Genomic DNA, 16,547 nt, shown 5'->3' on the forward strand with positions numbered 1-16,547 from the left:
GGGAGAAAGGAAGGAACCCATCTGGAAATGGCTCCTGTGAAGATGTGCCTGCTGGGCGTTTTGTTGTTGTGTAGTCCCTCAGCCGATGGGTTATTGATTTAACAGAAATGGGACCCAGACACCAGTTATTGCACTTTGTTGCTGTGTGGTTTGAGAAAAGGCTTTTTATTGAGTGTGAGGGCTGTAATGGCTTAGGACAGTGGAAGAAGAGCTAAACGGAAGGAGACAAAGCATGTGTTGTACATTCACAAATCTTTCTCAACCACCTTTGTGTTTTTTGCAAAAAGCTTCATAATGTGAATTATTTGTCACGTAGCTCCACTAGAAGGTTAAAGCTTTCGCTTACTGCTATACTAACTTACTCCTGTTTGCATTGCTGCATACAGGTAGAAAGTACTAATGAAAATGTGCCATAAATGTCAATATCTTCACACACTTGTAGGCAGGCCTGATTGTTTTGAAGTCTTGTTTTAGTTTTTTGGTTTGAATCTGAATCGTCTTGTCTTCTGTTTAAACCACCTCCTCCTCGGTGTTTTCCTCATTATCTCCTCTCCTCAATCGATGCTGCTTGAACGAACCACGCACGTACGGATCTGCGTCTCCCCGCTCTCCCAAAGCATCTGTAGTTCCCCTTCTCACCGACAGAGGGGGACAAAGACAAGACCCTGCAGATGGAGTTGGTGAGTCATACAGCGAGACCGTCACGTACAGACACCACAGCTCAAAACAAGGCTTGGTCTGACTTGGCCTTGGACCTATATTACCGTGAAGTAGATGCTTATTCACACTTAGCTGTGATGTTACCTGACACTGTCAAGCGGATATTGACATGGGCTGATGATTTATTTAGACTTACTGTTATATCGACGCGTTTCTCATCACGTCATTCATTTTTCCATTCTCTACGCTCTGGTTAGCTTTGTATTATACACACCAGTCTACTGCATTCATACGTTCTCGGCGCTCTCCACGGTGCTGAAACACAAAGGGGTCTCTGTCCATGGTGCTGAAACACCATCGAACACGGGATTTTCTTTTTCATTAAAATCTTTCCGTGTCACTTTAAATATATTTTTATTCCATTACAGCTAGCTCTATAACATCACTGACTTAATATGCCAACTTCACATACCTTTGCTCTAAGTGATACAGGACTGATTTGGATGTAATCTTTGCATTTATACTGGCATAGCTTATGTTAAAAGTGTAAGGATTCTTTGTGTCGATGCCAGCCGAATATTAAATGAAAACCCTGGCCTAATAAATCCAACGAGTCTGACATTTTTCATCTTGCAATTTCCATCTCAGGACTTCAGGAGTCTGCAGCTTTTCATTTATGCGGCCCCAAGTCAACGGGAAATGCCACAAGTCTGCCATGGCCCTGGGGATGTCTGAAGGCTACAATATATTTGTCTGTGGCCGACACGTTTTGAAAGAAATGGGGCCCTTGTTGGGTTATATTTTTGACCATAAATTGCATTTCACCCATTAACTTAAATATGATTTGTTGCTTAGTGGTCACCAATGAATTTGCCTCCAGCTATTAAAAATATATTATATGCACTGATCCATATGTATCTCTATGCAGTGATATATTCTTTATTCTTATATTTCAGTGCAATTTCTTTCCATTTTGGGGGGTAGGTGGTTGATTACATTTAATCAAATTCCCACACATCCAGCCTTCACATAATATTTTTTAAGAGGAAGACATTTTAAAATAACTTATTTTGCTGGCATCCAACCACTAGGAAGTGTATGAACCGAAAGAAAATCAAGTGTGGATAGAAAAGGGAGCGAGCATAGCACCTCCCACGTCCTATGTGCGAGAAAGAGAGAGGGAGAGACTGACAGAGAAAGAAAGAAAGAGAGAGAGGGAGAGAGAGAGAGAGTCTGCTGTGGTGGTGTTGGGAATCGGACGACATGAGCTCTACATGAAACGAGTAAAATGCTCTAAGACGCTTTCGGCGTTTGTCTTTCATCCTTCCGAACCAAGGACGAGCCAGAAGCGGAGCCGTTCTTCACGATCAGGTATCGAGATGCTCCTCAGCCTCCACATCTTACATAGAGATCAGATGTTGGTATTCAGTGGCGTAGCCGCGGTCCTTCTGGCTGGCTGGTTGTTATGCGCACACGATTCCTGCTGCTCACGGCCAACCCGGGACAGCAAATCTCACTTTCTGCATCCATCTCGCCGCTGTTGTACCACAAGTTACATTTCTGCTCGCTAACCTCGGTCGTGTCAGTTGCAAACTACTGCCTATATCCTCGTACAGCCATATTGGCAGTAAGCAGGAGAGGGAGAGGGAGAGGGAGGGCAAATATATGAGGGTATTGGGGTTGTCATATTGCTTTGAGGAGTAAGGGAGGTGAGAGGGAGAGGGTTGGGAGGAGGGGGCTCGCTGCGACTGCGAAATGATGGCAGCACTGCGAGATGGCGATCCTCCGGTATTTATGAATGAACCACGCAGAGTAGGGTGGTCTGTAATGGCGTTGCGCACAAATCTGCGGAACCACGGCAAGCCCTCTCCCGCCACCGCTTCCTGACTACAATCGAGGCGGAGAATGCACGTCAACATTAATACACATACACTAATAATGACGCCAGCGTGACGAATAAAGCTCGATTTCTGTGGCAAATGCTACAGTTAATCATCCATCTGCTTCTGTGCTCCCCCCCCTGGATCTGTGATCTTAGTTGTGGGTTTCAAGACTGGAAAGGAGATCCACCGTGAAATGTAAAGGAGCTGTGAATCATTTAGGTCCCCCGTGCCCCGGCGCGTGTGTTCGTGCTCGCATGTATATATGTGAACTTCCTGTATGCGTTTAACACTGCCAGTCATGATTTTGTGTGTGTGTGTGTGTGTGAGAGAGAGAGAGAGAGAGAGAGAGAGAGATGGAGAGGAGAGCAGAGCAGAGATGTATGGCAGTAAATCCTGTGAGTAAGCTTTAAAGTGTGTGGTTGAGAGTAGTTAGAGATGCAGACTGCATTAAAGCATTGGAGGAAAAGTGGACATGTAGGGGGAGTGTCCTGCCTGTCTGCCTGCCTGTCTGTCTCTCTTGAATGGCCACGGTTCAGTTGCATAAGAACATGTCTCTCTGCCGAAACAGGACAAAGAAGTGATTCAGTGGTAACAAGCAAAACCAAAGCGAGTTTATGAAGGTGATGATGTTTGATGTGAGTATGGGAGTGGATATTCAGTATTGATGATGATGATAAAGGACCAGTAAAAACATAAGGCTAATGTGGAAAAAAAAAAATCCATAAAAACCTAAGAGATCCAGAAACAACTGGATGACAGGAAGGTTGTTAGCTGATAAAATCTGAATAAGTTTATTTAGAAAAAAAAAAATCTCTCTACTACTATTGTGTAATGTTTCATCCATGGACTGGAGCCTGTGTGTGGTTGCTGTGTGTTGGATGACTGCCATTTTTTAGTGAATGAAACAGTGAGAATTTGAACTAGTTTGAGTTTTTCAGAAAGCATATGCATGCTCAGTGAACAGTTTATGGCTAATTAAAAGATCAATTACGATTCATTTTTAGGCAACTTTTTCATCACATTTGAACCCTTCTGTGCTGTCTTAAATTTACCATTTTATGAAATGGTCATTACATGAAACTAGAAAAAATATATAAAACATAAAATTTGAAGCTTCATTGAGAAATCAGCAAGTGACATATGATGAAAGAAAACGTGACAGCAGAGGCTTTATCTTCACCTGCTCATTTATAGTCTGCCTGTTGCTTTGACAGCACAAGTCTGGTCAAGTGCACCATCCCCGCTGAGTACCTCTGAACTATATATGGCATAGTGTCTGCTTTAATATTGGAACAGATCAATGCTAAAGCATTTTAGCTCTTCTGAAAGCATAAGCTCAGCTAAAAGATTTATATTGTCTTACTTATTCATATCATTAAGCAGAACTGCCCGAGTCTTGTGAATAACTAATCATGGCCCAGAATAGCTGACATGGTCATTTAAGCACACTGCAACCTGTAATATAAACAATATTTTAATTAAATTTTTTTCCCCACATATCAGCCTTTCAATGCCATCCATCTTCAGCGCTCCTAAAAAGACATATTTTTCTACAATTTGAGGTTTTAGATGAGGAAAAGTTAAAGGTCCGTTTCTTATAATCCCAACTGCGTCATGTCAGCATCACAAGCAGTCTGGACTAGAACGCCTGTGTTGTTTCCTCCTTTAACCATCTGCGTTGTTATCAAACCTGGATCAACTACTTATAAAAAAGAGAAAGAAAAGGGGGAAAAAAACTGTTCGGTTGATCTTGCCAGTAGAAATCAATGGAGCCAATCCAAAACTACCAACCCTGTCACCATCTGTCACTGCAGGCAGGATTCTGCAGCACACTCCACCGGCCTGCAGTTAGTGCTTCAGTCAGGTCAGGGCCTTTACTGTGTCTAAAAATAGTCTTTCTTGAAAAAAATAAACCTGTGCACATTATGGCAGCTTTGAAAACAAGCTTAAGTGTTTTGTCACAGAGTCAGAATCTCAGTTTCTTTACTTTTCCGCAGCTGAATTGCAGTGCGATTAGCCAGGTGCCTGTGTGTCTCACAGATTGCCAGGCTGATGTATTAACAGGGTTTTACAGAGAGGCCAGACGGAGCAATCCATGGGTTCCCCCGGTCACACTAATACTCAGCGCTAGTAAACACTCAAAGACTAATTACACAGAAATGTTACACACTGTCCTGTGTAAAAGTGCTGCATAGCAACAGCATGATTAAGATTACAAATGCTGGTTACAGCTCAGGAATGAATCACCCTGAGAGGGAAACATTTTCCTCTTAAATTCTTTTTAAAAGTGCACATTTAGATATATTAAGGAGAAAGTGCAGGTAGAGGGGTGTATATGTTAATCACAACTATTACCAAATCAGTCATAGTAGTATGGCAGCTTAAATGAATGCTTATCATCTCTCAAAATGCAAAGCTCTTTGGCTTAAGTGTGAGGCTATCACCATAAAACTGCTATGTGCAATAATCCAGACCCTGTACATGTATATGTGTTTTCTTAAAACTACTGAAAAAATCTTTTTCATTATTTGTATTTTAAATGTTTCTGTGAAATCTGGGGTTATTTTAATTACCTCTTCTAGTGATATTCTGACTTTGGATAGTTAAAGTAGTCATGTTGGTCACTAATAAAGCATCTGAGCATTTTTTTTCCCTTTCCTACTCACTTAGAACAGGTCTGTACAGTGCACACCACCTTGATGAACTTATGCCAAGGTGAGAAATTAGGGTGCTCTGATGAGTCCTTTTTGAACTACACACAGGCAGACCTTTACAGTTTTGTGGCTGAGCTGATGTTCCCATGGCTCTATTTTAGTGTCCGTTTGTCCGTTTCACACTGAATCAAAGAGATGCTCCGAGGATATCAGAGGGCCTCAGGGTACGTGTAGTCTTATACAGAGACTGCTGGTAACTTAAGTCCTGGGAATTGGGTCAATGCAGAGCTGGCCACAAGCACAGAGGAGGTTAAGCTCAATGATTAGCTACTAAGCCAAGACCACAGGGCGTTCAATCTCTTGGACAATGTAGCACACCCACTCCATGCATGAACGGTGCCGTCTGCCCAGTCACAGTATAGACTGACAGGGATGATACCTGTAGTCACACACATAGCTTCCAGGATAACCACAGGCATTTTATCATACATAAATCATTTACATTGAGTCTAAACTGAACTTTATCAATTACCATCTGTATCATATATGATACATGAGTTTTGACACATCAGCATGTTTTTTTTTCCCCTGAAAAATATGCATAAATTGCACAATAAATTTTTAAGCAATAAATTACACAAAGTGCCAGATGTAAGGACATCAACACAAATTAAAATTCATATATATCAGACAGTTCAATAACTGGTTAATAACTGGGTTTTTTTGTGGCAATTATTTCATGGTTCAGGCATTACGGGGTTAAAACAAATTTTCACTTGGACAGTAAAAGTTTTTTACAACCACATACTTTCATACAGGGAACTACTTACTTCCTTTCCTGACAAGAACTAGATGGGAACATTAATGCCAAACTTATAAGTGTCCATTGAATATAAAGCTGGAGCCAGGAGGCAGTTCATTTAAGACAAAGCCTACAAGCAGAGAGAAACTGCTAGCCTGGCTTTTGCTGGAGGTCACAAAATTTACTATGTTTGCGTAAATTGTACAAAAACTACGTAAGCCTTTTTTCTTGGCTTGGCCGAATAACTCTCCAAACTTAGATGGAGTCAGGCTAACTGTCTTCTCTCATTTTCAGTCTTTGTGCTGAGCAAACTGGCTGCTGGCTGTAGCTTACTCTGAGAAAGGTATTGTTACTTTCTTCTAACTCTCAACAGCTAATATCAGAATTCTCCAACCTAGTCCCCTAACTTCAAAAATGCACCATCATCTAACTAAAGTGGCCTTTTTTCATCCAACAGAATCAGAAGAATCGGTGTTTGGATTCACTGGAAGGACAGTAGCTGTATCAGGGGACAATAATCCAGAAAGTAAATAGAGAAAACTGCATATTCTTTATTCTGTGCAAAGCACCACACATAATATTTTAACTTCTATGGATGCCCTGTCTGTGCGTCACCATGCTCCAACAGACGCACACGGACAGTAAAGGTGACAAAAATATGCAGCTTCGTCAGTCTTTTTTTAGGAAACTTATGGAGATGAGTTTTCACATTCAAGAGCTGTAAATGAAATCCAACAGAGGCTCTAAGATAAACACATTCTGCAGGCTTTCCATGTGTGTGTTTTAGCAGGTGTGAGTGTGGCGAAGCAGAAGCGGCGACGGCGTGCCTGAATGTGTGAGACTGAATCAAAATTTATAAATCGAACCTCTACTGTCTGCTCAAACCTAATGAAAACGCCCGCGTCTAAAAATTGCCTTGCCAAGAGCACAGATTAAATCCCGTGGTAAAACACACACATGCATACACACTTTTGAAAAGACCTGAGCTGATGTGTGCACCGAGAACAGGGAATCTTCTGCTTCACTGCACAGAGGCAGACACACATGACACACACACTCATTCATACAGCAACTGACAGGCTGACAGCTTAAGAAACTTTGTGTAGGTTTCACTGTGGCCAGAAAAAGACAAAATATTTCAGGCTGATAATCTGTTGATCCTGTAAAACACTCATTGCCAAATAGCGGTGTATTCTCAGCATTCCACTATGCACAGCCTGATTAAAATCCTTTCTCTACAAGATACCATGGGACCACTTTGTGGGTGTCTATTTAATCACGCTCTTGATCTGTTGAATGGCATTGTGTTTGATGTTGGTTAATGCGCTTCCTTTGTGCCGCTGCGTAAGTGGCTCTCTTGAGGGAAATTATGTGCATATTTTTGTTAAAGGTGACATTTCCTTGCTCGCTCTGTGAAATAAACGAGTGGAGAAGGCTGCGTTGCAGCTATTTTCTGGCGGAGAAGAGCAGAGGCCTCCTTGGTCTGTGCCAAATGCTATCTGCTAATGGAGTTTGGCTGCACTGACGCAGATGCATTTATAGTATACCATTAATTCATTAAGGAACTGCAGTCCTCTCATTTCAAATAAAACCAGAGAAGAGGACAGGGGAAAGGAGAGAGACAGCTTGCATTTGGGAAGAGTGTCATAAATCTCAAAAGCCTGGTATCAAGGACAAATGGTGAAGGAGCGGAAGTACAGTATGTGTGCCACTGTGAGGTTGCACCTGTGTGTGCAGTTATAGTTGCTGACAGAGGGAGGGAGAGAGCTAATTATAGCTCAGGTGAAAAGTGGGGGGAGGTTTTGATGAGCAGGATCTTTGTCACAGAGCTAAAATCCACATCCAAAGAAACCAAACAGACACCAACCGAGGCAGGACAACAGACTGACGGGGCCCACAGAGACAGGGCCCCACCGATTAAAACCGGAGCGGCTTTAGTTTATTGATCAAACACCATGGAGACCTGGGGAGTGACAGAGCAGCAAGAGGAAGTTTAGGTAGCAGCTCAAAGAAAGACTAAAGTAAAGAGAATATTTAAGAGTGTATCAGAGCATGCATGTATCAGATGCACCGATATATCAGCTTTAAAACAAAGACATCATACCAGTCTGTGTGGCTTTGTCTAGATAGGTGGCTGAGTGTGGATCTTTGTGGACTTTTGTGATGGTGTTTGCTGCAGTATTTCATTAAAACTAGATCTGGTTTATTACCAGAAACTAGTAACTTGGGTCCTATTTTTGCAGCAGTCACCGTCATTTCTCCCTGTAATAATAACACTATACTCTTCACATTTCTGAGCTCTAAAAACACTGCTACACTAACCAAGCTGTATACTTTGACTATCATTCCACAGTTTGCAGGTGACTCCTTGGTTCTGTATTTGAATGGCATTTCTGATGCACTGTAAGATTAGCTCTAAGTGTTTGAGTTAAACCGTTGGCTTGTTTCTGGCGTGTTTTCTATTTCGGGCCTCTTGGATGCAGCAAAACAAAATGGAAACAAAGCAAAGCAAATGCAAGTCAAATATTTACACTGTTTTTGTTTTGGTCTCTACCAGCTCCAGAGGGAAATATCAGATTCCCCCAGGAGCTAAATGCTCCACTGTGTTCACCAGTTAGGTGCGAACATTGTCAGTCTGCCATTTGGTGCCTGCTGCCACCATATACCGCACAGATTAGAGCAGGAAGCCAGAGTGTACTGCAACACTCACGCCAGTTTTACATAAGGAGTTAAAAGATAGATGAAGATGCTAAAATGCTTTGCAGATCTGAGATGGACTGCAGAGTTTTGTGATAATTCTATGTGGGTTTGTCACAACTTTCATATAAACAGCCATTTTAACCACCAGTAGGAGAAATATAAACTGTAGCAGCTTTAAAGACTTCAGCATTGTCTCAAGAATTAACTGTAATAAAGAATTAATCCTCTCTAGATGCCGAATTACATCCAAGAAGGCCAAAATAAATTCACGTAGAAATTGGCTTTTTAAACTATGTTGAGGCATCATTCCTGCTTATGTGTGTGTCTGTTATTAAGCAGGTTAAGCAAAAATCACTGTGCAGCTTTGACAGCTACATGGCAATTTTTAAAGTGTTATCTTTTTTTCATCACTGACTGCCTCATTAAAGCTAAGAGTAAGGCACTGTAGACGACTATTGTTTCTGGCAATTTTACAGCAGCGCCTTGTAGTTATGTTGCACTTAAGAGTTGTAAAGGTTAACATGACCCTCACTGCACATGTTTTCATTACCGCAGCCATGGTCTGAAAGAGAAATACGACAGGCTTGAAGTCCCAAGAGGTTAAACTTCAGTCATACACCCCTCTATCTAAAAAATGCAGTTTCAAGTTTATCACCTTTCTGAAGCATCAAGAGAGCCATTAGGGAAGATTTTCTGCTTCTTCCAGACCCGAGTAAAACAGTAGCCACAGGCTCACCTGAAAATTAAACTGTGGTGGTGTTCTCAGCAAGATATGAAGCAGTCTTATACGTCACACATGCTTACAGCTGAGAGACGGACTATAAAATTCAAGAGGCACTCCCCAAATCCTCATTTATTTCGAACTCCTGGACTGATATTATCTAGAACCCAGCAAAGCAATTACAGGCACCCCGCCATCAATAGTGGGTTCCTGCAGTGCAAGCATGACAGAAATCCACTTATTCCATATGGTATTGATGCCGATTTACTGTTTTCATTATGACTGCAGCTTAGAGAGCAGCATGATCACAGCTGATAGAATATCTTATTACGGAACATTAAAGCACGTTTAGCACCAAAGCGAATAAATAATGCAACAGATACGATGTGCAATCATGTGCAGACAGCACAAGCCCTCACAAAGATAGCAGTAGATTCTGTGCGAGGACATTGTTTGGATGCATATGCATGAGCTGCAGCAGGTAATGTTAGGAGTGATTAATTGTAGAGTCTTTCACAGCGCTTTGCTGCTGCTGTCTACAAACTGGGCTTTTTCAGTTAGTTGTGTTCATTTGCATGTTATCTTTATTACCCGATATATATAATCTGATATCACACAGTCTGGATTTAGCATTTTTAGTTTGTTGATGACCAAGGATGAAATCTGCTGTGAATTATGCAATGCAACACTTTCTTTAAAGCCCTGAGCTTGTGTTATTTTGTAAAGCAAACACTAAACCTGGACTCTTTTCAAATTTTTAATACCATAAAACCATCCTAACAAGCACTGGCCACTTGCAGCAGCAAAGCTGCAAATGTAACACTGACAGGTGTAACACTGAAGCCAGTTTGGAGTAAATCAGTATGCCTTTGTGATGTGTTTAGCCAGCTGGTGAATTCAAACCCAATAGTCCATCTATTTTCTCAAATAGATTCCTGTGTTTACCCTTCACACACAATTGGTTTTCATCTTTTTACTTTTAATTCAATTCACTTGTATTTATACAGCACCAAATCACAACAACAGTTGCCTCAAGCTGCTTAATTTGTAAGGTAGACCCTGCGATGGCTTTAGTTGCTCTGATTCACTCTTTTGGATCCATATTAGTGGAAAGCAAAGTGATCGGTGTTAGCCATGCGTAGTCTTTTGATGTACTTTGTTCTTTGAGGCTTCTGTGTTGGCTTGATGATTAATTAGAAACTGCGGGATTGTTTTTAGGGCTGAAACTGAGGAACTGTGACTATGCGAAGGGTATTGATTAGGGAAATGTCTGCATGAGGTGAAAAACTTGGATCATCACCAAACTCATCTTCTCTAATTTGTACTCTGGCTCATAGTCAGACAACGAAAGATGGAGTGTTTTAAAACCCACTGGCCTGAGGTTAAGTTCTGCCAGCATATACTCCTCCTGTTCTGATTCATTAAACAAATGCTCCGGATTTTCTGTTAGAATCTTATCTTCTCATGTTCCCTTTCTTAATCTCATAGGTGTAAGACTATCTTAAACCCGAGGGGACAGAATGCCAGAACAGAGCAACGACTATCGTGTGGTGGTGTTCGGTGCTGGGGGAGTGGGGAAGAGCTCCCTGGTTCTGCGCTTTGTCAAAGGCACATTCAGGGACACCTACATCCCCACGGTGGAGGACACCTATCGCCAGGTGATCAGCTGTGATAAGAGCGTGTGCACCCTCCAGATCACAGACACAACAGGCAGTCACCAGTTCCCTGCCATGCAGCGCCTTTCCATCTCTAAAGGCCACGCCTTCATCCTGGTCTACTCGATCACAAGCAGACAGTCCCTGGAGGAGCTCAAACCCATTTACCAACAGGTGAGGAGTGTTTGTGTGTCTTTGGATGGCTGAGCTTGTTTAATCACGCTGGGCTTTTATACTGAAGCATGCTGATGATTTTTTTTCTACATTGTACTAAATATAAAGAGCAAAAATAATTATGCTGTCTGGGGTAATCTGTATTGTATTAGTTCCTCAACTTTGTCACTGATGATGTCTAAACCACAAACGCTTTCATTTGTAATGATGTATTCTCTTTGGGTGCTAAAATGAGAAGCAAAATTCCCAGAAAATAACAAATCCATTTGCTTGCCTTTGCAGGTCCTGGCTATAAAGGGCAATGTTGAGGCTATCCCAATCATGCTTGTGGGAAATAAAAGTGATGAGACCCAGCGAGAGGTGGAAACCAAGGACGGAGAGGCCCAGGCCAACCAGTGGAAGTGCGCCTTCATGGAAACATCAGCTAAGACCAACCACAACGTAACCGAGCTCTTTCAAGAGCTGCTCAACCTGGACAAGAAGAGGAACATGAGCCTCAACATCGACGGCAAGCGCTCTGGGAAGCAATCCCGTGCCGAGAGACTGAAGGGCAAATGCAGCGTGATGTAAAATCGAAGAGAGGAAAGGAAAGGGAGGTGGAGGAGAGAGAGGGAGATGAAATACGGAGAAGTAAAGAAGGAGGACGCCAGACACCAAACGTACCATTCAGAGCAACAAGGTTTTTAACGGCAGCGGGGTTCTCATCATCGACACGCTCCTCTGTTTGACTGGTGCATTCACAAACACAACTTACATACAGGAAACGTTTCAGTTCGGAGCATAAATCCATGCACATCCTGCTAAACTGAGAAACTGATGAGGTGACAAGTAGTGTGTGACACAGATGAATACAGAAATGGCAGGGGTGTGGACTTTGCATCCTCCAAGTGTCACAAAAACCTGGATGGAGCACTCTTTGAGAACTTGGATGAGAGTACTGACCATGAAGACCAGAAGTCCATAAAAACACAGGTTTCTGATCAGCGCAAAACCTTAAATATCTTCTCTCACTTCTGCACCTCCCTGCTCAGCTCACACTTCACCCTTCTCATCTTTTTCAAACCCTCTATTATATCAACTGTAGAGAAATGTAATGTACAAGTAAGCGAGTTCCGAAGCTCACTCATCTGGTAGAGACCCTGTTGTAAGTGACTGAGGTGTCTATCATGCTAGTACACAGAGGACTCAAAAGTTTGACACTGCTAGCATGAAGCATCACAGCAGCAAAACACATGACCCAGCCACACCCCAAGGACTTTGATGTATATAAATATGGGATATTTAGATATATTCCATCCAGTCTGCACATCCTCAGCCCCAACTAGTATATGATGTTGACTCAAGTTTGATGCTCTGAAGCTCAATTTTCAATTGCCATCGTCATATAAAAACACTTATTTGCGTTTATCCCACAAATCCTTATTGTAAAAGGTCATCTATGAACCCTCGAAATGTCCTCATCTGATGTGGAGAAACATCCAGCGGCAGGGGCTTCATGCATGCCATTGATACGACGCAACAATCCTTTTAAGACTCTCATCAAGTGTAGAATAACTCTGGCTGAAAGGAAGCTGGACTCTCATTAAAACATGAAACAGAAATACGAGTCTGCCTTGCCTACGAGGTTAATACACTTAGATAATCATTGCCAAGCTGGTAAGATGAAAGAGAACTTTTGGTTCTGAGAATGTCAGTTTGCTTTGGCACTTTTCATGTGAGAGTTTCTCTTTTTGCCTTTTTTTTCTAGTTGTCTTTATGATGCTCTTATAAAGTTACATTTAAACACATCTCCTTTCACAAAAAGCACACAGGGGAGAAAAAGGGGAGGGTGGATCTTTAAAGCTCCATGCAGATTATCCAATGCACCCTGATGCATCTCCGTACACTCATCCCCTGTAACTCCAGGCATCAGGAAACAGAATGGGTCACAGAGATGTGCAGACACAACACGCACATGACGCATCCATGCAAAAAGAAAAGAAACACACACACATTTAGCTCTCTGATAGTCAATCTGAGTAACATCGTTGACTGAGTACAGGAAGAAGAACAGGGCTCACTCAGCCTAAATGCCCTCACATTGCACTTTATATCACCACACACAATTTTATTTGCCATGTTTCCGCCTACATGTGTATTAATAATTATCTCTGTTGTGCTGTATGTCCAAAGTGCATATATATATACCCTTTTTTTCATGTAGGACCTCTAAAATTGTACACAGTGTATACAGAGCAGCCAAAAGCACAATACTTTTTACCAACATATCTAATTCTATTTTTTTGTTTGTTCTTTTATTGTATTTGTGTGCAGTTTCCATCCTTAGCTTTCATTCACCAGTCCTGAACATGGATTGCATAGGTAGCATGATCACAGGTAGCTCTCTGTCTTGATGTATGGCGCTTTATTTTGTCTGGTTCTTGGCACAATGAGGTTGTGGTTCTGCTGAACAACAGGGTATTGTGATGTGACCGGTTAGCTGTGGACACAAAGAGCGTAAACATTATGTAACATCAACCCCCACGCCACCCCCACAGGATCACAGGTTGTGGGACGACGATGAGGGGTCAGATTATTTGTCTACTTTTCTCCATCTCTCAGGCGGTTTTGACAACAATTAGCGTGGCGGATAATCTGCTCCTGTACTGTTAAACCCAAAGACACAGATGATTACCCCTTTTAACCGTGTGTTCATTTCTCCCCAAAAAAGGACGAAAAAAGAGAAAAAGCACAGCAACTAGTCTCGTCTGTCTCCTTCTCTGTCTTTATGTGTGCAGCAGGATCAACAACTGGGCACTTTAGGGTGACATTTTACTTGAAGACTTGCTTATTAATCAGCGACGCCTCATTCATAAGTCCTACCTTTATCATTCATGCCCACAAACCACTATAAAATGATTTCAGTTGTGTAGATAAGCAGATGGAAATTCACCGAAATGTTCACAAGAGCTTCAAGTAAGATGTTACCCATGTAAAGAAATACTGTACCCACTGTCTTTCTGGGGAATGTTGTTACAGTAGAAGGTTCAGTGTTGCTATGTACTGTAATATACGGCTTAATAACGATACTCATGATCTATTGTATTTGACGCATCCACTCTTCAGATCTATCAATTAGATAGCACTAGCAAAATGTGAATATGTAACTAAAAGTTCCACTCCAGGCTGTTAATTTTGTTTTTCTGTTTATTTTGAAAGCTGAATGAATCTGTTGTTATTACTGTGTTGTACTTTGCACTAATGTGAGGTCCTGTTAAACTCAAACATTTATATTGTAAACATACCCTTTACTTGTTAGATGCCAGGGATGCTCACTTGTACTCTCTTATTTTCTTTTTTGAAAATCTGTTTAAATTCCAAAAACAAGATGTGTAAAACAGATATATAAGTTGTATTTTAATCACTTTCTTTTTTTTTTCTTTTTTTTATTAATTCATTTATTTTTAACCTGCTCTATATAGATGGAGTGCAACCTTCAGGTTGTGGCCATTTGACGAGCTAAAATTGAAAAAGAAAAATGTAAAAATCGCCTTGCAATCATTTTCAGACCAAGTTCTTTTCTGGTCTGACGCAAAGCCACCGGCAGCGGTGCACACACTGCATAAATATCAGCTTGACACGTCTGGTTGCTTCACGCAAATGCCAGATTGTGTGCGCATGTTTGTGCAAACTGTGGTTCTGCTGACGTTAACAGGAGACTGTCATTGTTCATGTCCCTGCATGGAATATGATACAACAGGGAAGGAAAAACAACAATGAGGCAGCGTGAGAGAGCATTATGGACAACAAGCTGGAGCGAGGGGGGGGGCGGCTGTGCTATTAATAGACATAGAGCGAATATATGAAGTTCAACTGCACTAGCCGTGGCCTGTATAAGAATCGTTCGAGCTTTCATGTGGGAGCCTTGGAAAGAAGATGGTGTGCATGTGGAGTGTGTGAGCTATTGAGTTTGTGGACTGTGTGAGTTAAGTGCTCGGAAGAATCAGGACAGACACTTCTGCCCCTGTCCCTCCATGGCGCGTCTCATCTCATTCATCCATGACCATGTTCCCTGTTCTGTGTGTTTAACCGGGAGTGCATTCATGTACATGCACATCCATCCACCTTTTTTTTTTTTTTTTTTCTTGTTAATTCACTCTGGCCTGCACGGGTGTGTATGTGCGCGTGCTTGTGTTGTTGTTGCTGTTGTACAATCTCATGAAGTGTCTGTCAGATGTTTGCAGCTTTCCCGTGGAGAGTGCCTACACATTCTGCATGAGTCATCCTGCACAACACACACCTCCTATACGCACACACACTAGTATATAAATCAGGCATGGAGCTGAAATAGAATGACTGCATGCCCTCGGTTGCACACACACACACACACACGTACACACATATTACATTCACACAGGCCTTGTCGGTGAAACATCATTCGCTCTCTGGCTGTTTTCCGCTGTTGTACGGTCACCTCTGTCAGCATTACTTCTGCACAAATCCGCATAAATTGTGAGCCGTTTTCATATTCATTCTGTGTGTTTTTGCTTGCCGTTTGCACTTGAACATACTGAAAACCAACCCTCCTCGCATCTGATTGTAGATAGGTGTAAATATTGTTCAAAGGTTTCAGAGAAGCGAAGGGAGAGCGTGCAGATAAAGGAAGCTGTGGTGGGAGCGTGCAGTCTCCTGCGCATTCTTTGTATAGTCAAAACCTCCAATCAGAAGTAGGACAGTTAAAGTTTTCTTCATGTGAAAGCTTTACATTGGGCTTTTTTTTGTATGCTGTAGCAAGAGAAGCACTAACTGACTTTAAAGGAGGAACTCTATGGAGACCAGCTATGTTAAAGGTGACTAAATGATAAGTTATAAAATGAATAATCATACGACTGGATGCAGAAAGATGTAATTGAACCATGAAATTGTGGAACTTGGTGAATATTTTAAATTCAGAATCATTTTTGCAATTCCACACTCTTCTTTAATTTAAAAAAATCCTGCAGGTATTTTCATTAAAATGTTACTCGTGCGATGATATTTTCATGGTTAAATTACACATTTAGTCTTAATATTGTTGGCATGATTACTTATTTTATAACATCAAATATACTTATTGCCTAGTAACAGCTATAGATTGGACCTCCATAGATAACTACATTGGTGGCACAGATTTTTGTGTAGGACCTGGTAAAGTTTACTTGAGTTGTTTGCCACCAGTGAGGTCACAGGGTACTTTCTGTTCATCTTGCTGAGGAGTCTCATACAATAAAGGGAGTGAGGTTCGGATTTGTTCTTCTGTGGCTGCAAGGGAAACTTCAG

The 16,547-nt window shown here is 41.7% G+C and overlaps 1 protein-coding gene across 1 annotated transcript; it reads left to right on the plus strand.

Moving 5' to 3' along the window:
* The first annotated feature begins 1,909 nt into the window (after positions 1 to 1,909).
* Positions 1,910 to 14,605, plus strand: diras1b (DIRAS family, GTP-binding RAS-like 1b). The gene is made up of 3 exons (XM_031736937.2): positions 1,910 to 2,031; positions 10,909 to 11,249; positions 11,532 to 14,605. Exons 2-3 carry the CDS (start codon positions 10,941 to 10,943, stop codon positions 11,817 to 11,819), a joined length of 597 nt encoding a protein of 198 aa, XP_031592797.1. The 5' UTR covers positions 1,910 to 2,031; positions 10,909 to 10,940; the 3' UTR covers positions 11,820 to 14,605.
* Positions 14,606 to 16,547: the final 1,942 nt, after the last annotated feature.

Source organism: Oreochromis aureus, linkage group 19, assembly GCF_013358895.1.
Source record: "Oreochromis aureus strain Israel breed Guangdong linkage group 19, ZZ_aureus, whole genome shotgun sequence".
In the NCBI taxonomy this organism is placed as follows: domain Eukaryota; kingdom Metazoa; phylum Chordata; class Actinopteri; order Cichliformes; family Cichlidae; genus Oreochromis; species Oreochromis aureus.

What these genes read in the sequence shown, in the direction of transcription:
- diras1b (XM_031736937.2), top strand. Translation starts at nt 10,941, where the DNA reads ATGCCAGAACAGAGCAACGACTATCGTGTGGTGGTGTTCGGTGCTGGG. An exon ending in TCAAACCCATTTACCAACAG is followed by an intron (nt 11,250 to 11,531) that starts GTGAGGAGTGTT and finishes TTGCCTTTGCAG; the next exon opens with GTCCTGGCTATAAAGGGCAA.